The sequence below is a fragment of the Microchirus variegatus genome (assembly GCF_963457635.1).
Source record: "Microchirus variegatus genome assembly, chromosome: 15".
Lineage (NCBI taxonomy): Eukaryota > Metazoa > Chordata > Actinopteri > Pleuronectiformes > Soleidae > Microchirus > Microchirus variegatus.
Window position 1 is genome coordinate 14,311,067 of NC_139816.1, and position 17,517 is coordinate 14,328,583.

A 17,517-nucleotide genomic window follows, 5' to 3' on the forward strand; every position below is an offset into this window, starting at 1 on the left:
AAAACAGATGACGCGCCACGCAGCCTTTCAACAAACTGTTAAATGATATGTGAAAAGCAAATGGCTAACTAAATGCTCTTGACGACCAGCTAACATTAGTCCGCACCGACCTTCGCTAACGTGCCAGCTGCCCACTGACAGCACAGCGCAGGACTCCGTTGTTTAGCCAGTTACCACTAGCATCCAAAGCTAACTGTTATCATTAGCTGGCAGCTTACAACCGCGCGGCCGAATACTCCTCCTACGCGTTTGTGCTCAGTCCGCAGAGACGGGCATGTATCCTGTCATGTTCGTGTCCCGTTTGAATTTAACGCCGATGTTTAGACGTGCCTTCAAACGGGTGACCAGCTCCTACTACTGCGGCACTGGGATTCATGTGTGCCGCTGTCAAATGACAGCTCGACGGGGGGAGGTGACAGCCTGTGCGATGCAGTGTCTGCTGCGCTGATTCGCTGCAACACCCTCCCTCCCACGGGCCAGTGCTACTTTTCTGTGCTTTTTAATATCAAGCAGTGTGTATCTCAATATGCATTTTCATATTGATTTGGGCATTAGGCAAATTGGACACTCTAAATTGACCGTGAGATTGGGTGGTGGTTGCTTGTCTCTATGTTCCCGTTGGATGGACTGGCGACCTTCCATAATCCAACCCCTTCATTATGGATTGCTTTAACAAAGATTAACCTGACGATCATTTCAAACAGGCGAATGAAAATGCCCCAAGTTACCAGAGGTAATGTCTTTCGAGGTCCGTCCCATGGCCGCCGTTGCTATAGCAACGCAGCGTCACCCTGTCCTAAACACAGAAAAGCTTATGCTGATTCTTCTGGTCGGCTAGTATTCTTCATCTTTTCCCGTCTAAAACAGAACAGGTAAGCCGCATTGTATGCTCATCTATTACTTATTTCGAGTGTTTTTAACCATTGCCAAGGAAATTTTGTTTTTGCCGTTTTTTGTCTGTTTGTGAACAACATGACAACAACAACATGACTTTCATGCAACATTTAGCCCAAAGTGCATCACAGTTCATTAACCATGTGAATTAAAACAAGGGACAATGTCAACACAGCAAAAAAGTGAACATGAAACTAATGGTGAAAACTCTACTGTGACATTCCAGCTGCTGTAAAACACCAAAGAAGAAGAAGGAAAAGAGAAGAAGGAAGTAATGCAACACTATGGATGACAACTACAGTAAAACGCCACCAACCAACCAACAAAGCAGGTTATTGTGGTTTTGTTTATGATTTTACACGTCGTTTACACGATGTCACATAAAGACGACATCGCAATGAGTCACGATTGCATATTGATGTACCATATGTATGACTTCCCAATGTGACAGCAATATGAGATGATGTCACATTAGTTAGTAGGTTCTGAGGCAGATCTTCTTCTGCCTTCTGTGCAGCATTAAAGAACATGCATCCTTTGATGGTACCCCATGTCTAGTAGTTAGCTACACATGTATATATCTGCAGTATGTAATAACCCTAACCCATCTCTCAAGTGGCTCCCTGAAATCTACCATCTTGATTTCTCTTTAATAGTCACACAATGGGAAAGAAAGGGGGGAAGAAGAAGGAGGTTGAAACTCCACCCCAAGAAACGGTGGGACATTTTTATGGTTCACTATAGGCTTTTTTCACAGTGTTTTTGACAGGTCTTAAGGCACAGGTGTAAATAACAGCGTAAATAATAGCTGAGTTCAGATTAGCTCCCTCAGTTTCAGGGTCTTGCATGAACTGAACAGAGCCATCATCAGTGTTCATGTTGACAGTTACTCCTGTGCTTTTCCTGTCAAAACATGTTACAATGGCCACTGTAAAAAAATAAATTTTTGTGTAAAGGCCTCACCAACATATAACTAAAACAAAACATAATTTCTAAGCATAAAACCGTATCGGACCATTTACTCTCTCGCTTTCCTCACACTCACAGTTTGACACTCTACTCAGTACGGCAGCAACAGTCGTCCTGCTGCTGAGATCACCCGAGGAGGATATCCTTGTTAAAGCCTGTGAAGCAACCCATGCATTTGCAGAGAAAGGTACACCCCCCACCTCCATTCACACACACACACGCACACACACATACACACAGTTATTCAATTTTCTGTGTGATCTACACTACCATGTAATTTATTTTCCCTCCACTCATAGAAGACATCTGTATACTGTCTCAAGAGCAGATGGCAGGTTTAAACCTTTCAACATGCTCCCCTTAATGAAAACCTCCATTACATTTGTACCAGAAAAGTACATTAGCCGTCAGTCCCACTTTTGTTGTTCATTGCTCACATCCCACACTATAATGCATCCACACTGACGCTCCTATTCTGATAAATTTTCCTGTCCACTGTCTCCCCCTGTTGCCAGGTGATGAGGACAAGATTTCTCTGCTGGGACTTGGGGTTTTGGAGCCTCTCTGTCAGCTCATCACTCACAGCAACAAGCTGATCAGACGCAACGCCTTCATGGCTCTGGGCAACATGGCCATAAATGGTTTGTCACACAACAGGCGTCATCAGTGCAGATTTGCCTACTGAGGGATAGGATGGTTTTCAATATGTCTTATGTAACCAGTGGCTGCAATGCAGAAAAATGTCCTGGTTATCTATCTCCTTGTCAGGCAACTGTTTGTAGAACTGAGTAACCGGCTGAGTTGGTGGTTAACTTTCTGTCTTGTTTAAATTTAAAGGTGAAGTAAAGAATGCTCTGAAAAAAATGGATGTTATTCCATCAATTATAGTCAACCTATCACCTGAAGGTGAGTACTTTTCATGTCATTTTACAGAGGCATATTAAAGACACTAATACATGCAACATTCCTTCTTATGAACTGATATTCCTCTATCTTTACTCCTACACAATTCTAATTCCCTTCTATTTTCTTTTCCAAAGAGGATATAGTCATCCATGAGTTTGCAACACTATGCCTGGTCTCTCTGTCAGTGGATTTTGTCTGTAAGGTCAAGATCTTCGACAACAGCGGTTTACCACCACTCATCCAGCTTCTGTCCAGTCCAGACCCAGATGTTCAGAAGAACTCTCTGGATGTCATCTTTAACCTAGTCCAGGTGCTTAAAAGTCATCAAGTCTAGAGGTACCGTTTTACGGTTATGTGTCTTTTTTATTTACAATGAATCCTGTGTTGTAGGCCTATCAGTATCGCGTGGTGGTCCATTTGTTGGGTGGGATCCCTCCGCTTTTGGAACTGTTGAAGTCAGAATTCCCTGTCATTCAGCATTTGGCTTTAAAGACGCTGCAGAATGTCACAACTGACAAAGACACACGCAGCACCTTCAGAGACGAGGAAGGATTCGAGAGGATCATGGACACCCTCGATAACATGGTGGGATCACACTGCATTTCTCCTACATGGTTGATTTAAAGGGTTCACTTCTGGATTTATCGTTTCTTTGCTGCACAAGAAGGCCATGTACAACTTACTTCTGCTCCATATCAGTTTTGGAGGGCCTGGAATTAGTTTCTATTCCTTTCTATTGTTGATTTTATTTTATAAATCTCATTTTAGTTTTATTGTGCTTGTGACTGCTTGTTGATTTTGAAAGCCTTGCTGCTTTTCCTTGTTTTACCTTTTATGCAGTCAGCTGAAATAGTTACATCTTCCTTACCTTCTATTTTCTTCTCACAGGACTTTGGTGACCTTCATGCCGAAGCCTTACGTGTCGTCGCTAACTGCTTGAGTGACACTGAGAGTGTTCACCTGATTCACGAGCGTGGAGGCCTGGCCAGACTGATGGAGTTTCTTCTGATGCCCAGCATGCCTGAAATCCAGTCCAACGCCATCAAATGCATCGCCAGGATTGCTCTTAGCTGTAAGAGATGGGAGGACGGGAGATAGCAAGTTTCTTTTAGCTCTTAAACTGTAGACTTTAAAGTCATGAGGATAATAATTGTGTTACACTGTATGTACCTTTTGTTCCATGCATGTCTTAGCTGAAAATCGAAAACTGCTGCATGAGCAAAACGTGGAGAATGTCCTGGTGGAACTTCTCTCCTCAGAGGACATCACTGTAAAAACATCCGCCTGTCAGGCTGTGACTGCCATGAGCTTCCACTTATCGAGCAAAGAACGTTTCCGAGACCTGGGTATGTAAACAATTCCATGAGCGCCAGTGTCATCCATACAATGATCACAATAAAGTCTCAAGGAGTTGACTTGTGTTTCAGGCTCTATCCCTGTAATGGTGGAGTTACTGAAAAGTGAGAGTTTGAAGCTGAGAGAGGCAGCAACCCAGGTCCTCTGTACCCTCACACATAACAACCAGCTTAATTCACTGTGAGTCACTGACATCACTACATACACGCACCATTATAAGTTACGCTTGTCATCCTTATACACATTCTCACACATTAAGTTACTCACAGAACCATAATAATATCTATATTCTCTGCAGAAATCCTATGTTGCGTTTGTCAGCTTTGTAGACTTACTGTAAATCTCCCGTCCATTCCAATGGCATCTTGCAGAGCGGTGTTTGCGGCAAAAGGCCACAAGATCCTTGTCCAGCAGCTGTATGGAAGCTGTCCGAGGGCAGTCGCCAACAGTGCCGCCACGCTTGGCACCATGGCAAGACAGGAAGTCATCCGCTGCAGCATCTTGTCACATGGAGCCGTAACAGCTCTGGTGGAGCCCCTGAAGTCCAAAGACTCAGACGTCTTGGTCAACACCACACTGTGTCTGTCGTTGCTATCCTCCGACGCAGAAGCTAGAGCAGAGGTGAGTGTTTGCGTGCTTTATATTCCCACTCTTCCTATCCTGAACAATATGGATTACAACAATGCAGAAAATGTGTCATTTCGCTGGTATGGTTTTATAAAATTAAAGAAGCAGTGTATAACCTTTTGGGAACAGCCATTATGCGAAAAGGTCTCCTCTTCCTTCACTAACCCCCATCCCTTCACAACTCCAGCCGGGCGAGGCAGATGGCCGTACAGTCTGGAGTCTGATTCTGTCAAAGATTTCTTCCTGTTAAAAGGGAGTTTTACTCTCTCTGCTCATTGTGTTCCTGTTTGGTTTGCTCTATAATAATTGTAAGGTCTTGACCTTGAGATAATGTGTAATGAATTGGTGCTGTACAAATACGATCGAAATTGAATTTGTTTAACTCACAAAAGAACTGAATACAACAAAAAATATCTCATAAAGTGCCCATATACACTACTTGTACTAAATGTACCTCCTGTCCCTCATAGCTGCAGAGTGCTGGAGGCCTCCCCCCATTGGTCAATTTACTGCAAACCTATAACAAGGAAGTATTGCACAACGCATGCCTGGCAATCAGTGTCCTCGCCCGTGATGAGCCTGCTGCTGCGGAGATGTGCAGATACGGGTAAGATGACATGGAAATGGCATGAAACTATGACAGATGAGTCATAAAATGTCTAAATGGAGTGCTGCAATTTAGCAACAGAGGTCTACAGCATCAACTTAGAGTAGTCTCTTAAATGGCCAGTAGATGGCAGCACAAGACAGCATTACACTGTATGAATGTGTGGTTAATATTCTTCATATTCAACATCAAATATCAGACGTTCTGTATGTGCCTGTGCTGATTGTGTTCATGTGTGTTTCAGAGCCTTGGAAATGCTTCAGGAAATAAACATGTCAGTGAACCGCAGGAGCACTTTCAGTGAGACGGCCATGAAGAGCCTGCTTGACTCCAACTTGTCTGTTAAATACAGCCTGACGGGTCAGTTAGCCTCCACTGACATAATCAGTGATGGCTTCTATGATGCTGGGAAGGTACGTCCTTCTACCTATCACACAACATCATTTTTTTCCCGCTAAATCATGAGACTACATATTTCAAATGATATATGGTCTCTCTCTTTATCCCTCAGGGTCGTGCAGGACAGAGGGTTCTGACTTTAGAGGAATTCTCCAACCAGCCACTTAACCAGCGCCGGCCCGTCATTGTCGTCAACACAACGTAGGAGTCCACTCACAATCACAACATTATGTTTTTATCCAGTGAAGGAGTTGTCCTAACCCTACAAACAAAACTAATTTCTCACCATGACCACATAAAGTGCCTGGGTTTGCATACACAAAAAGAGATTAGGCTTCTGCACTACCAACACCCTGTAGTTTGTCAATACAATTTATTGTGGCTGTTACCCTCACCCTCCCCTTGTCTGCTCCAATCCAGTGCTCCACTTTTACTTTCTACAGTTCTCTTTTTTCCCCCTTTCCTGTTGCCTTCATTGTACCCCATTAGTGATGCCTCACAGGATAAATAACCCCACTTTTTTTAAAGATGCAACAACCCAGGCAGTGTAAAAGAGCCTTTGTGTTTAGGGGATTAACAACAAACATGCAAACGTGTGCATATGCACGCACACCCGCGAAGATGCACCTGACGATTCATTTACATAACGCTCATCCATGTTGACAGATACACAACAATGCCTATAGCATTTTGATAAATTAACTATTATTACTTATACTATTGCCCTAGAGATCAAATCCATTTCCAGGATGCCTCCCTTCATCATGCAAACACACATCAGGAATTCTTAAACAGGGCGTTACATAATCCATTAATATTCTCAACCATAGCATCCTATGACTGAATGAATGTAAACTTTTTTTTTTTAAATCATCGTATTCTCCTTCCATCTCTAACAGTGGAAATCAGTGTATGACCTTGGGGTTTTAGACAAGAAAAAGTGTTGGCAGGTGAAGAAGATTCTTAGATTTTTTCCAATAAATATACAGCATATGAAGTACTTCCCCACAGACAATGCACTTAACACTATACTTAGTGATAAATCACAAGATACTGCTATAAATGTTATTATTTTTCAACTACTTTCTATTTGAGTATTTTGAATTACACAGGCCATAATCAAGTCATTTTCTAAAATTAAATGCCAGTTAGTCCAGCACTCATGCATTAAATAAGATTATTGTGTAAATTTCTCCATCCATAGCATTGATGCCTCACAGCAAGAGGGTCACTGGGTTGGATCCACGTTAGACCAACAAACTACACATACACCTTTTCACCGGTAGGTGTAGGTGGTTCAGCTGAGGGCCTTTCTGTGTTTGCATGTTCTCCTTGTTTGGGCCTGTTCTCTCCAGGTACTCCAACTTCCTCTCACAGTCCAAACACATACATATTGGGGATTAGGTTAATTGTGCACTCCAGATTGACCATAGGTGTGAATGTGAGAGTGAATGCCTGCTCACTTCTTTTTTAACGTTTTCTCTCTCTGTAGGAGGAAGAAATTTAATCATTGGAAGCTGAAGGACGACGTCTCATTGCAGAGTTTAGTGAAGACAACCAAAGAATGCATCCTCCCACTGGAAGATGAACGAGAGCAGTATGCTGCCTTGGCCAGGTGAGGGATTAATGCAGATCGTGCACATATCACTGACATGCAGAGATGTTGTGACAAGGACAATCATACTTTAACATGATGACCATTTATCATTATCTCAAAAATGACAGAAAGAAATATAAACAACACAATATACATGTCAAATATGTACTGCATGGGCATCTCATCAAACAGGCTGGTGAGCGAAGCCATGGGTGGAGAGGTGAAGAGGGAGAAGTTGCATGAATTTGCATGGGTGCTACACATCAGTGAGCTCAAGTCTCAGCTGCAGTCCAACATTATTCCCATTGGATTGATCAAAAGAGGATTCTACTGCCACCGGGCACTTCTCTTCAAGGTAACACCGCCAAAACACCAAATCATCAGCTTTTACTTCCTCGCTTTAATCTTCCTCATCCTCCCTGTCATTGCATCTCTCACACCTAACTACTATCCAGGTTCTACCAATCCTCCTTCAAACATTTTTATGACATTTTCCAACCAAGCTGTCTCCTCTCTTCTAATTTTCAGTATCTGGCAGATTGCATCAGAGTGAGCAGCACGCTTGTCAGGGGGGAGTATGATCGGGCTTGGAACGAGGTGTTCTTCTTCACTGGGAATCGCTCCAAGATCGGACACTGTTCGCAGCCCAGCCGCTACATAGTTGACCTCATGCACCAGCCTGGAAGCCTACTGGCAGCAAATGACCCTGCTGCTGTACGTTATCAGACTATATAAGCCATATGATATCAATTTTATTCCCAGAGGAACAGGTGGGCCTAAGACTAGTCTATAAAAAATATCCCATTCACTTAACTAATTAAAACATATTTTTGTTTTGAGCGGATTATAAATCAGTATTAAAACAACACAGTGCATCGCAAATTTTGCAGATGTTTTTAGTCGCCTCAAGCCTGTGTACATGCGTATTTGCTGGTTGATTTTGATGCATGCATGGGCCATAAAGGGAAATGTTGTCTGTGTATGAATGAGTCTTTTCTAATAAAAAGTTGTTTCACTGAGAATCTCGCTCTCAGAAAGTCGCCGTGTACGGTCCTTAATTCTGCAGTGGACATACTGAAGGCTGTGTTTTAAGATTACTAGTATTATCAACAACTTAATTGTGACTTCATTGTGAATTGCAACTCAGGTGTAGTAAAAGCTTTCATTTATTTATCACATACTGCTTTATCCTCTACATGAGGGTCACTGGAGTCAATCCCAGCTGTACAATAGAACAATAGTTCATTGTTCTGCAAGACAACAACGCTAGCTATACTACTCCGCCATATGATCCTGGCAGGAAAAGTTACTTTAAAGCAATAAAAGCTTAAAAGGGTTGCCAGGGGTGCTGGTGCCAATCCCAGCTGATATAGGGTGAAAGACTGGGCACAACCTGGACAGTCGGTCCATCACAGGGCCAACATAGAGACAAACAACAATCTGCGTTCACAAATAGAGTGTCCAATTTGCCTAACTTCCAAATGCACGTTTTTGGACTGCGGGAGGAAACCAGAGAACCTGGAAAAGACCTTCATACCTGGGGAGAACATGCAAACTCCATGCAGAAAGGCCCAATGCAATTTATTTGAATTAGTGCCTAATAATAATTCCCACAGTTCACAATATGGCTTCTTATTTTTGTTGATGACATGCCACGCCGATAATGTGGTTACGAGTTGCGTTCTTGAAGGATTGTCCTGTTTCATAGGGGTAGATTTTAACCACTCCCTCTTTGGTAGGGCTAAAGGAATGTTACACATAATATGATATAATTTTAAAACTTCCGACTTCTCAACTGGAACAACTTATTCTGAGTTCCAATGGAAATTGGCCTCTACAATGTTCAGTCTCGCCACTAGATGTCACTAATTCTTCCACACCAAGCTCCTACGTTCGTTCTGATCTACACCTTTGATGTTTTATAATAATAAAAGAAAAGGACAATAAAAATGAATATTTAAGCGTCACATTGTCCGCAGAGAAACAAGGCGCAGACGCACTCAGTCCACTTTGACCCACTGACTGCGGCTCCAAGAGTTATATTTGACCGGGCCATCCAACTACATCCAGTATCAGCCAAGATAGGACCAGACGCAGCGAGTGCACTCGTTTCTCACTGATTCCTGCGCTTGACTTTGGACAGACCTCACACTCTGTAGCAGCAGCAGCAGAAGCAGAAGCAAACATGTCCCGTTTAGTTGCTCGTCTTGTCGTTGCTGTTTCCCAGCGGGCGACAGCCGCCAAATCCGGGATTTCATCTTGGAGGATCCCGATCCTCTTCCGTCCTGTATCCACATGTCAAGGTAGCGTGTTTTTGGTTTCCTTATTTGGTTCATTCGCCTTTTTTGGACCCGTGGTTTCCTGCAGTTGCTGATTTCCTGCAGGTGCAACAGCACGCTCTATATTTTCCCCTCACTGATATTTAATATTATGAGCACCACAGTATACTCTCTGATCTGAAAAGCTTGGTGAAGGTATGATTAAGAAAATGGGAGAGAAATAAGATATTGGGAGAAATAAGAGCAGTGCGTGGCAATAAATCACTTGAATCACTGAATTTAAAAATAAATAAAAGTTAGGGATAAACTGAGTTTAAAGTTTAAATGTTGTTCACCAAATGTATAAAATAGAGAAATTAACATATACAATGTTGATTCATTTTAACTGTAATTTAATTGAAGTGGACTGATTTTTTATATACATATATATATATATATATATATATATATAAATACAAGCAGAATCTGATTTGCCGAGTTATTTTTGTTTTTTTTAACTTAGAGGGCAATAAAATCACAAAAGCAGCCAATTATTAATTTGCACTTTCATATTATTTTAAGTGAATCACACTGTGGTGATAATTTACATTGTGACATTGAATTGAATAATAAGAAAACAGCATACATTGCATTCACTGTCAACAAGTAAATCAGTTTAATGGCTTTTGTTTTTAAATGTGGACTAAATGTACATTATTCAACTAAATAAACACTATTTAGATATATCTAAAACTAGATTTCTTTTATATATATATTTTTATATATATTTCTCTTATACCTTAGTTCGGCCGTGGGCATGATTAAAAGCATTTGTAATCCTCTTTAATAAAACCCCAGGCTTAAGAAAATGTGAACGTTTCACAATTATATTGTCTAAAGCAATTTATTTATTTTCATAATAAAATACATTCCAAATCTTGTCATACTGAACATTTTGAACAGTTTTTTTTAAAATCTTCCGAGTGTGTTATCTATAATGCTATGGGTGTTGTGTGCTCAACTCATGTACTCATCTTAGTGTCACAAGCAAAACCCCTCTGTGACCTCTTCACTGTTAACCGCTGCTACACCTGCAGGCCTTCACTCTCTCACCCGCTACAATGAGACCACAGACTGGAAAAAGAAACTCACTCCGGAGCAGTACTTCGTCACCAGAGAGAAAGCGACGGAGGAGGTGAGTTTCACAATAAAATAATACATGGAAATGTAAACATAGACACCAGCAACACAGGGATCTGGGTCAACCCAACACTATCTCAGTCTGCCACAGTGACTCGCATGTGGACTTTGATCATTACTGACGTATTACTGACCCGAGGCAGGTTTGAACTGCCCAGTTACAAACTGGGGCTGTTCAGACCTGTGAACTTGAAAGATAAAGCAGTCAGTTGTCAGTTCAACTCATAAAAACAAGTTTAAGGACACAAAAACAATATAATGAAATCATCCTGTTACTCATATACTAACAAACTGTCCTGCTTTTGGTTGGTGTATTTGTGCTCTCAGCCCTTTAGTGGGATCTATCTAAACCATTGTGAAGTGGGTATGTACCACTGCGCCTGCTGTGATATTCCACTCTTCAGGTATATGAAAGCTTCCTACAAGCATCCATTATTTACTCAAAATATACTGCAATTTCTAACACAATGATAGTTAAATAAAGTTTCACAGCGTGTTAGCTTGTTAACAAAAATGGATTAAATGCTTGTGGTGGTCTCTCTTTTCATAGTTCAGGGGCTAAGTATGACTCAGGGACTGGCTGGCCAGCATTTAAAGAGGCTCATGGGACATGGGGGAGTGATGAAAGTCATGCCTCCATCATACGTCGCCCTGACAACAGCCTGGGCAGCACAGGGACAGAGGTCATATGTAAAAATGTGAGTTGTTTTCCGACTAGTCTTTTGTCTATCGTCATTAATATTCCTCAAATACGACCATTAATTTAGTACTTCTGCTTCTGCTCATGATTTTTTTGTCTCTGTGTGCTGTGCAGTGCGACGCCCACCTGGGACACGTGTTTGAAGACGGACCGGATCCGACAGGTCAACGGTTCTGCATCAATAGTGTGGCGCTCACGTTTAAATCAAAAGACGACAGCAAACCCAAAGAGGAAAACTCTTAAACGACACAGACTTAAGTTAGGCCACGGAGAACACACGCTGTGCTGTGCATGTACTGTACAGTAGGTGTTTAGTTTTGAGGAGAGGCATTAGCTCCAGTGTCAGAGAATCCATTCCAGGGTTTTTGACTAAAACAGGTCAGGAGGTCAGAGTTCTTTGGGTTTGGTGTAAATTGACTTCCTGTTGTTTAACAAACTGAAAGTCAAACATATGCGAAATAAGACGATAAATGTCCTCATCATATTTTACATGACTCACATTAACCCAAACTCAAACTGTTTGGTTATAACAGTGAAAAAAAAGTGAATGGGCAACTTAATATGTGACTAATCAAAAGATTTATTTGTCTTCATGCCTGAGAAAATGTCTCTGAATCATTTAACAATAATAATAATTTAAAAATAATAATAAAGATGATGATAATAACAATAAAATCAATTTCACTTCCTTGTATCTTACACACATGTATTCCAATGTTTTGTGTTTTTATTAATAATAATATATCATTTCTTTTCAATACATGGCCATTTTGTTGTTGATTTACTGTTTAGCACAATGACTCTGAAGCTTAATATTAAAATAAACCAGAATTCAACACTGCCCTCTGCTGTCCAGTGACCAACATTGTAGTATGACCTAATTTCTAAGGGAAAGGTAATATTTAACCTTTATACACTGTTTGGGTGAAATTTGACCTGTTTTTACACTTGACAGGAAAAAAAGCACCACAATTGTTGTTCATTTTGCCTGAATTCTCTTTCCTGAAGCGACACAAAATAATATACTTGCACTTCCGTATAGGGGCCAAAAATGTTTGTGCAGATGAAATGTGACCTAAATAAACCTAAATAGATTTTTAGATCCATCAGTGTGGCAATATGGATATGTATAGTGTTTTAGACAATAAGTGGTATTATCAGTGAGAGGGAACACAACACAAATATTCAACTTTAAAGTAATATTACCCTGGTAAAATAGGTCAAAAATTACAGTTACAAAGGTTACAACATCAGTATGCGATAAGGCCACCATCGTTTGGAAAAGGGAAGGGCGAGTGGGTTATGCTTTCTATAATGTGCAGAAATGGTGTACGAAGATATTTTTGGAAGCAGGTGCTCAAGTGAAAAATGGCACCTCACATATAACAAATAAAAAATGTTTTTACAGCGTCATATCTCGTACTTATGTTCTATTTAAATAACCATACATTTATGCCATTTTCACTGGCCAACTGTCAACATATCTTAATAATATTTAAGATAAATACAAGATTACTATATGTTCCACCAAACTGAATCTCTTGGATTATGTGTTCTCATAATCTCATCTGGCCTACACTCACCCATTAGTTCTTCAAGTCTGTTTTCATGAAAATACCATCTTCTCAAAATAACTGTCGATTTATGATCTAAACACATGAACAAGCTGCAGGGAGGGTTTAGTGTAAATATAGACATGATCAGAGATGTGCTGTTTGCTATGACGCTGATGGAATCTGCTGTTTGTTATCATTTAATTTGGTGAAATCTTCAACATCATTTAGTGATAGAGGAAGCAACATGACATATTTACTATTCACATGTATTCACACATACTATACTATGTCGTCCAAAATCTGACAATTTTTTTGAAAAACATTTTTTTGTTTTAAGATAAATAAACAAACAATAATAAGTTGAACCTGAAAAAAAGATTTATTTTGCAAAGAAGGACACTGAATGATGAACACTGAAATATGAACATTGAATATGATACATGGGGCAGTTAGTTGTGTTGTTGGAGATGGGGAGAAGGGAGAAGATAGAGATGGCGAGTGAGTCAGTGACTGAGTGAGTGAGTGACTGCAGCATGTGTGAGAGTCCAGCTCGAGTGGAGCAGAGACTCCAAATATACAGGCTTTGGTCTTTGCATGTAAACTCCCCACATTTGCAGCAGGTGCTGCCAACTCTTGTCTTTCTATCAGTGCAAAAATGACGCAGCCCACTGTCTTCACATTTACTCATGAGAAAAGGACCTGCAGCATGAGCACCCTGCAGGTATGCAACCATTCCTGCAGCAGCTGATGAGCAGGGAAGCCGCCCTCTCCTCTCGATGTGTGGGGGGGTCACCAGCATCTCTCCCACCACAGCATAAAGGTGTTATACAGCCAAACATCAACCAGGTTGTGGAAAGGGCCCGTTGCTACCTATTTACTCTCCTTCTGCAGGGGTTGGTGCCGACAACCTAACAAAAGAAAAACAACAACACTTAAAACAACAATATAAAAATTTTTATCCAAGTATTCTTTCTCATGATACATATATTATTTATGTTATGCCAAATAAGGACATTTGCAAAAAAAAAAAACTGACATATTTTAGACAAGAACATTAGAGTAACAATAAATAAATGTGTGCGTAACTGATGTGTAATGGCACGTACCTGATCAAGGTTATTGTCACCTCTTTTGCATCTGTTGTAATATTTCCTTTCTCTTCCTTTCAACAATTATTTGTGGAGTAGCACATCCTTGCCTCCCCAGGGGATGGAAGAGACCATTGTGTGTGTCTTCATAAAAGCATCATCCACCTCCACTTCACTCTCATCTTCAGATCGTCTTCAGCTGAGTTGGAGTTGGACAACAGCTGGTCTGTTTCTACTTCTGAGGCCTCATCCATGTCGGCCTCCGAGTCCTCAGAGTTCATGATCATTTCCAAAGCCTTCTGTGTGGTGTAAAATCTTTCCATTTCCAAAATGACTGCTCCTGCACTTCTGCCCATACTTATAACCATGGCTGCAGTTCATCTGCATACTAGAACTATCTCAGCAAGACTCAAAACAAATTTGGACTTTGTTTTGGTTCCTGCTGCTGAACTATCTTTGAAGTGCTAAAAGGCCACTCGCTGTTTTTATTATTGAATGATTTTATAATGCTGACTGTGGTCTTCTAAGAAAAAAGTCTTATGAAGTTGGACATAAAATACACACTCACACAATTTTTTAACACATACGCTGTAGTGGGCCCTTGGCGTCCACAAATAAGGCGGAGAGAATCAACGAGTGCTTAAATTGTATTAGTTGACAAAACTATAAAGAGGAAATACAGAAAGGAAATTAGATCAAATACATCGGAAAAATATTTCATTTATACACATATCAATATAATTATCTCTGTTCAATAAAAAATTTAAATATACATTGATTAAATCATGTTCAGAATCATTGTTAAAACTCAATCGGACCATATCAAATAATGTGCACATTCCTCAAAATGAACTGAATCTAGACATCCCAAGGATAAAAATAATTCAGAAACTGAGGTCCACATACCTCGTTCCACTATACCAAGGGAGCTAATTGTTTGATGTCAAAGGTGCGGTCGGGGGAAACCATCTGCCTCCTAACAACAATAAAACAAACTTAAAGCGGACCACAGTACCTAATCAACATGAGGATGACCCATGATTACAATAAATGGTTTTAAAATGAAACTTACATGGAGAGCCACAAATAATCAAACAAAGGAGAGACTCAGCAGCACATGCACCATGCCAGCACAGAGGAGACAGACTCAGGAGGGGGAATGTGCACAGGTGAGGATTACAGGCATCAATAGTCTCTTCCCTCTTATTCCTTGCTACCCTCCACAAAGACTGGCCACTAGATGTCAGTATTAGGTCATTTACTGACTCAAAAAACAGAAACACAAAGGTGACAGCCTAAAACAAGTCATTCACATACACATTATCCAACATCAACAGTGGCACACAATTATCATTTTAGTAGCAAGAAATGTGTGTAGTAAACAGTGAAACTTTGCTGGATGCTTTGAATGGGAAAACATAGCGCCACCTGGTAGACAAATATAAAAATGTTAAATTTAATGCTAGTAGTCCAACATGGAACCTTAACATAAAGAAATGCATTATTTCATGTTAAGATTAATGTGCAAAAATAGTATTTTTTTTTTTCAAAATCAATGTTGCTGTCAATCATTGACCCATCATAGGGCCTTAAAATGATAATAATCAAATATTCCTTGAATTGTATTTTACAGGAATTATTGTAGTTTTTGTGTTTCTTTTAGGTAAAAAAACCAGTGGAGTTGTGAAAACAAACCGGCCTTTAAAGGGTTAACATTTAAAAATATTATTAATATTTGATATATATATTTCAGGCTGAAGTAGCTTTAAAAGTCTGACAATTTAAAGTGGATTATTATTATATAAATTATTAATATATAATGTTTTAATAGCAGTTTTTGGGATGGTGGCTGTTTTCTACCACGAGGAACACTTTAGTTGTTTAACACTTTAAGTTCTCGCGTTGCTTAGCCATTTTAGGCTAATTTAAGAAACTGAGATGACAGTTCTAAAGTTCACCAAAAATGAATATCCTTTGGAATATTTGAGCTATATCCATTCAACACATACAAAATGGCTTAACAATTAAAAAACAGAAAGCCACGAAAAGGGCCGAGGTACCCCTGAGGGTTAACATTATACAAACGTTCACACTGTCAGGTCAAAACGTTTATATTAAAAAACTTATTTTCACGCTTTTATTTTTTGCTGCAAACGTCATACATGTAGCTATGCTACAGAACACATGGTTCGCGTATTTTAATAGTTATAGTGGGATTAACAGTAATAGAATATTCAGATATATGATATATGTAGGTATTATGCAAACACTATATACACTATAAATATAAACACAGCAATAGAAATCATAAAGTAATCATATATAACAAAAAATGTATATATATATATATATATATATATATATATATATGTGTGTATATATGTATATACACACACACACAAACACACACACACACACGGTATATATCAGAGAAAATGAAAATATATATAATTCATATCAGGACAGAGAGATACCAAATACCAGGCTCTGAGAAATGAACACTTTCCCAAAATAATAAAAAATACACCCTGAATTTGAACACACTACAGATACAAAGAAACTATCATATTTACTTGGGGAAATGCCCAAATGTGGGAGTATTGAAGCCGATTTAGTTATAAATATGTTAGTTTTTAGCATATTCACGCTATTTCATATCATAAAATTGCATTAATATCCTGCATATTCCATCACATTTTTTAAGAGGCTCATCGCCGGGTGAACACCGGCAACAAACATAGCGTAGCTAACGTTAGCTGGCTACGATTTCGCTGGTGGACATAAATACAGTACAGTAATATAATATAGAGTCACAAAATACAACCAATAGTAAAGTTCATTCCTACTTGTGAAAAGTAATCCCTGGAGCCCTGTTTTCAAACGTCCGTCTATTAACGCAGGAATATGCTGCACAGTGTTCTGGCATCGTATTGCTTCCGCTGCTCAACTAATAGTAGAATGACCGGTTCAAGATGGCGGCCGCATTTCTTGCGGCGTCTACTCTTTATGGCCGTTTCTCAATACCCAAATATGCCAGTATGTACTTGCTTACTTGGAAAGTACATACATGAGAAGTACGACTGAAGAACATACTTGCCAAGCACGGGAGTACACGAGCACGATTCTTCAATTGGAACAGCAGTGTACTACTTCCTTGTTCTACTGTTTGAATGGCGGGTGGCGCGAAGCACTTAAGCCTCATTACCGCCACCTACAGTGTTGATGAATGAACATATAAAATACTTTTAATAAATACATATATTGTTGTTATTTTCACATTTTAAATATTTTATACACTATAAAATAGTGTCCATTATATGTAAATACATATACAATGACAGTGCGACTTTAATATAAATC

The 17,517-nt window shown here is 39.8% G+C and overlaps 2 protein-coding genes across 2 annotated transcripts; both read left to right on the forward strand.

Moving 5' to 3' along the window:
• Nucleotides 1-274: 274 nt before the first annotated feature.
• Nucleotides 275-8,090, forward strand: armc3 (armadillo repeat containing 3; the record flags this gene model as incomplete). The annotated part of the gene is made up of 17 exons (XM_083901551.1): nt 275-412; nt 1,942-2,050; nt 2,379-2,504; nt 2,701-2,769; nt 2,904-3,079; nt 3,160-3,354; nt 3,658-3,841; nt 3,963-4,115; nt 4,197-4,305; nt 4,497-4,746; nt 5,223-5,359; nt 5,604-5,772; nt 5,871-5,959; nt 6,963-7,040; nt 7,251-7,373; nt 7,548-7,710; nt 7,884-8,090. 17 exons carry the CDS (start codon nt 275-277, stop codon nt 8,088-8,090), a joined length of 2,475 nt encoding a protein of 824 aa, XP_083757677.1.
• A 1,450-nt stretch (nt 8,091-9,540) lies between these two features.
• msrb2 (methionine sulfoxide reductase B2) lies at nt 9,541-11,756 on the forward strand (the record flags this gene model as incomplete). The annotated part of the gene is made up of 5 exons (XM_083901552.1): nt 9,541-9,658; nt 10,711-10,808; nt 11,141-11,217; nt 11,364-11,511; nt 11,628-11,756. 5 exons carry the CDS (start codon nt 9,541-9,543, stop codon nt 11,754-11,756), a joined length of 570 nt encoding a protein of 189 aa, XP_083757678.1.
• Between the last annotated feature and the right edge of the window lie 5,761 nt (nt 11,757-17,517).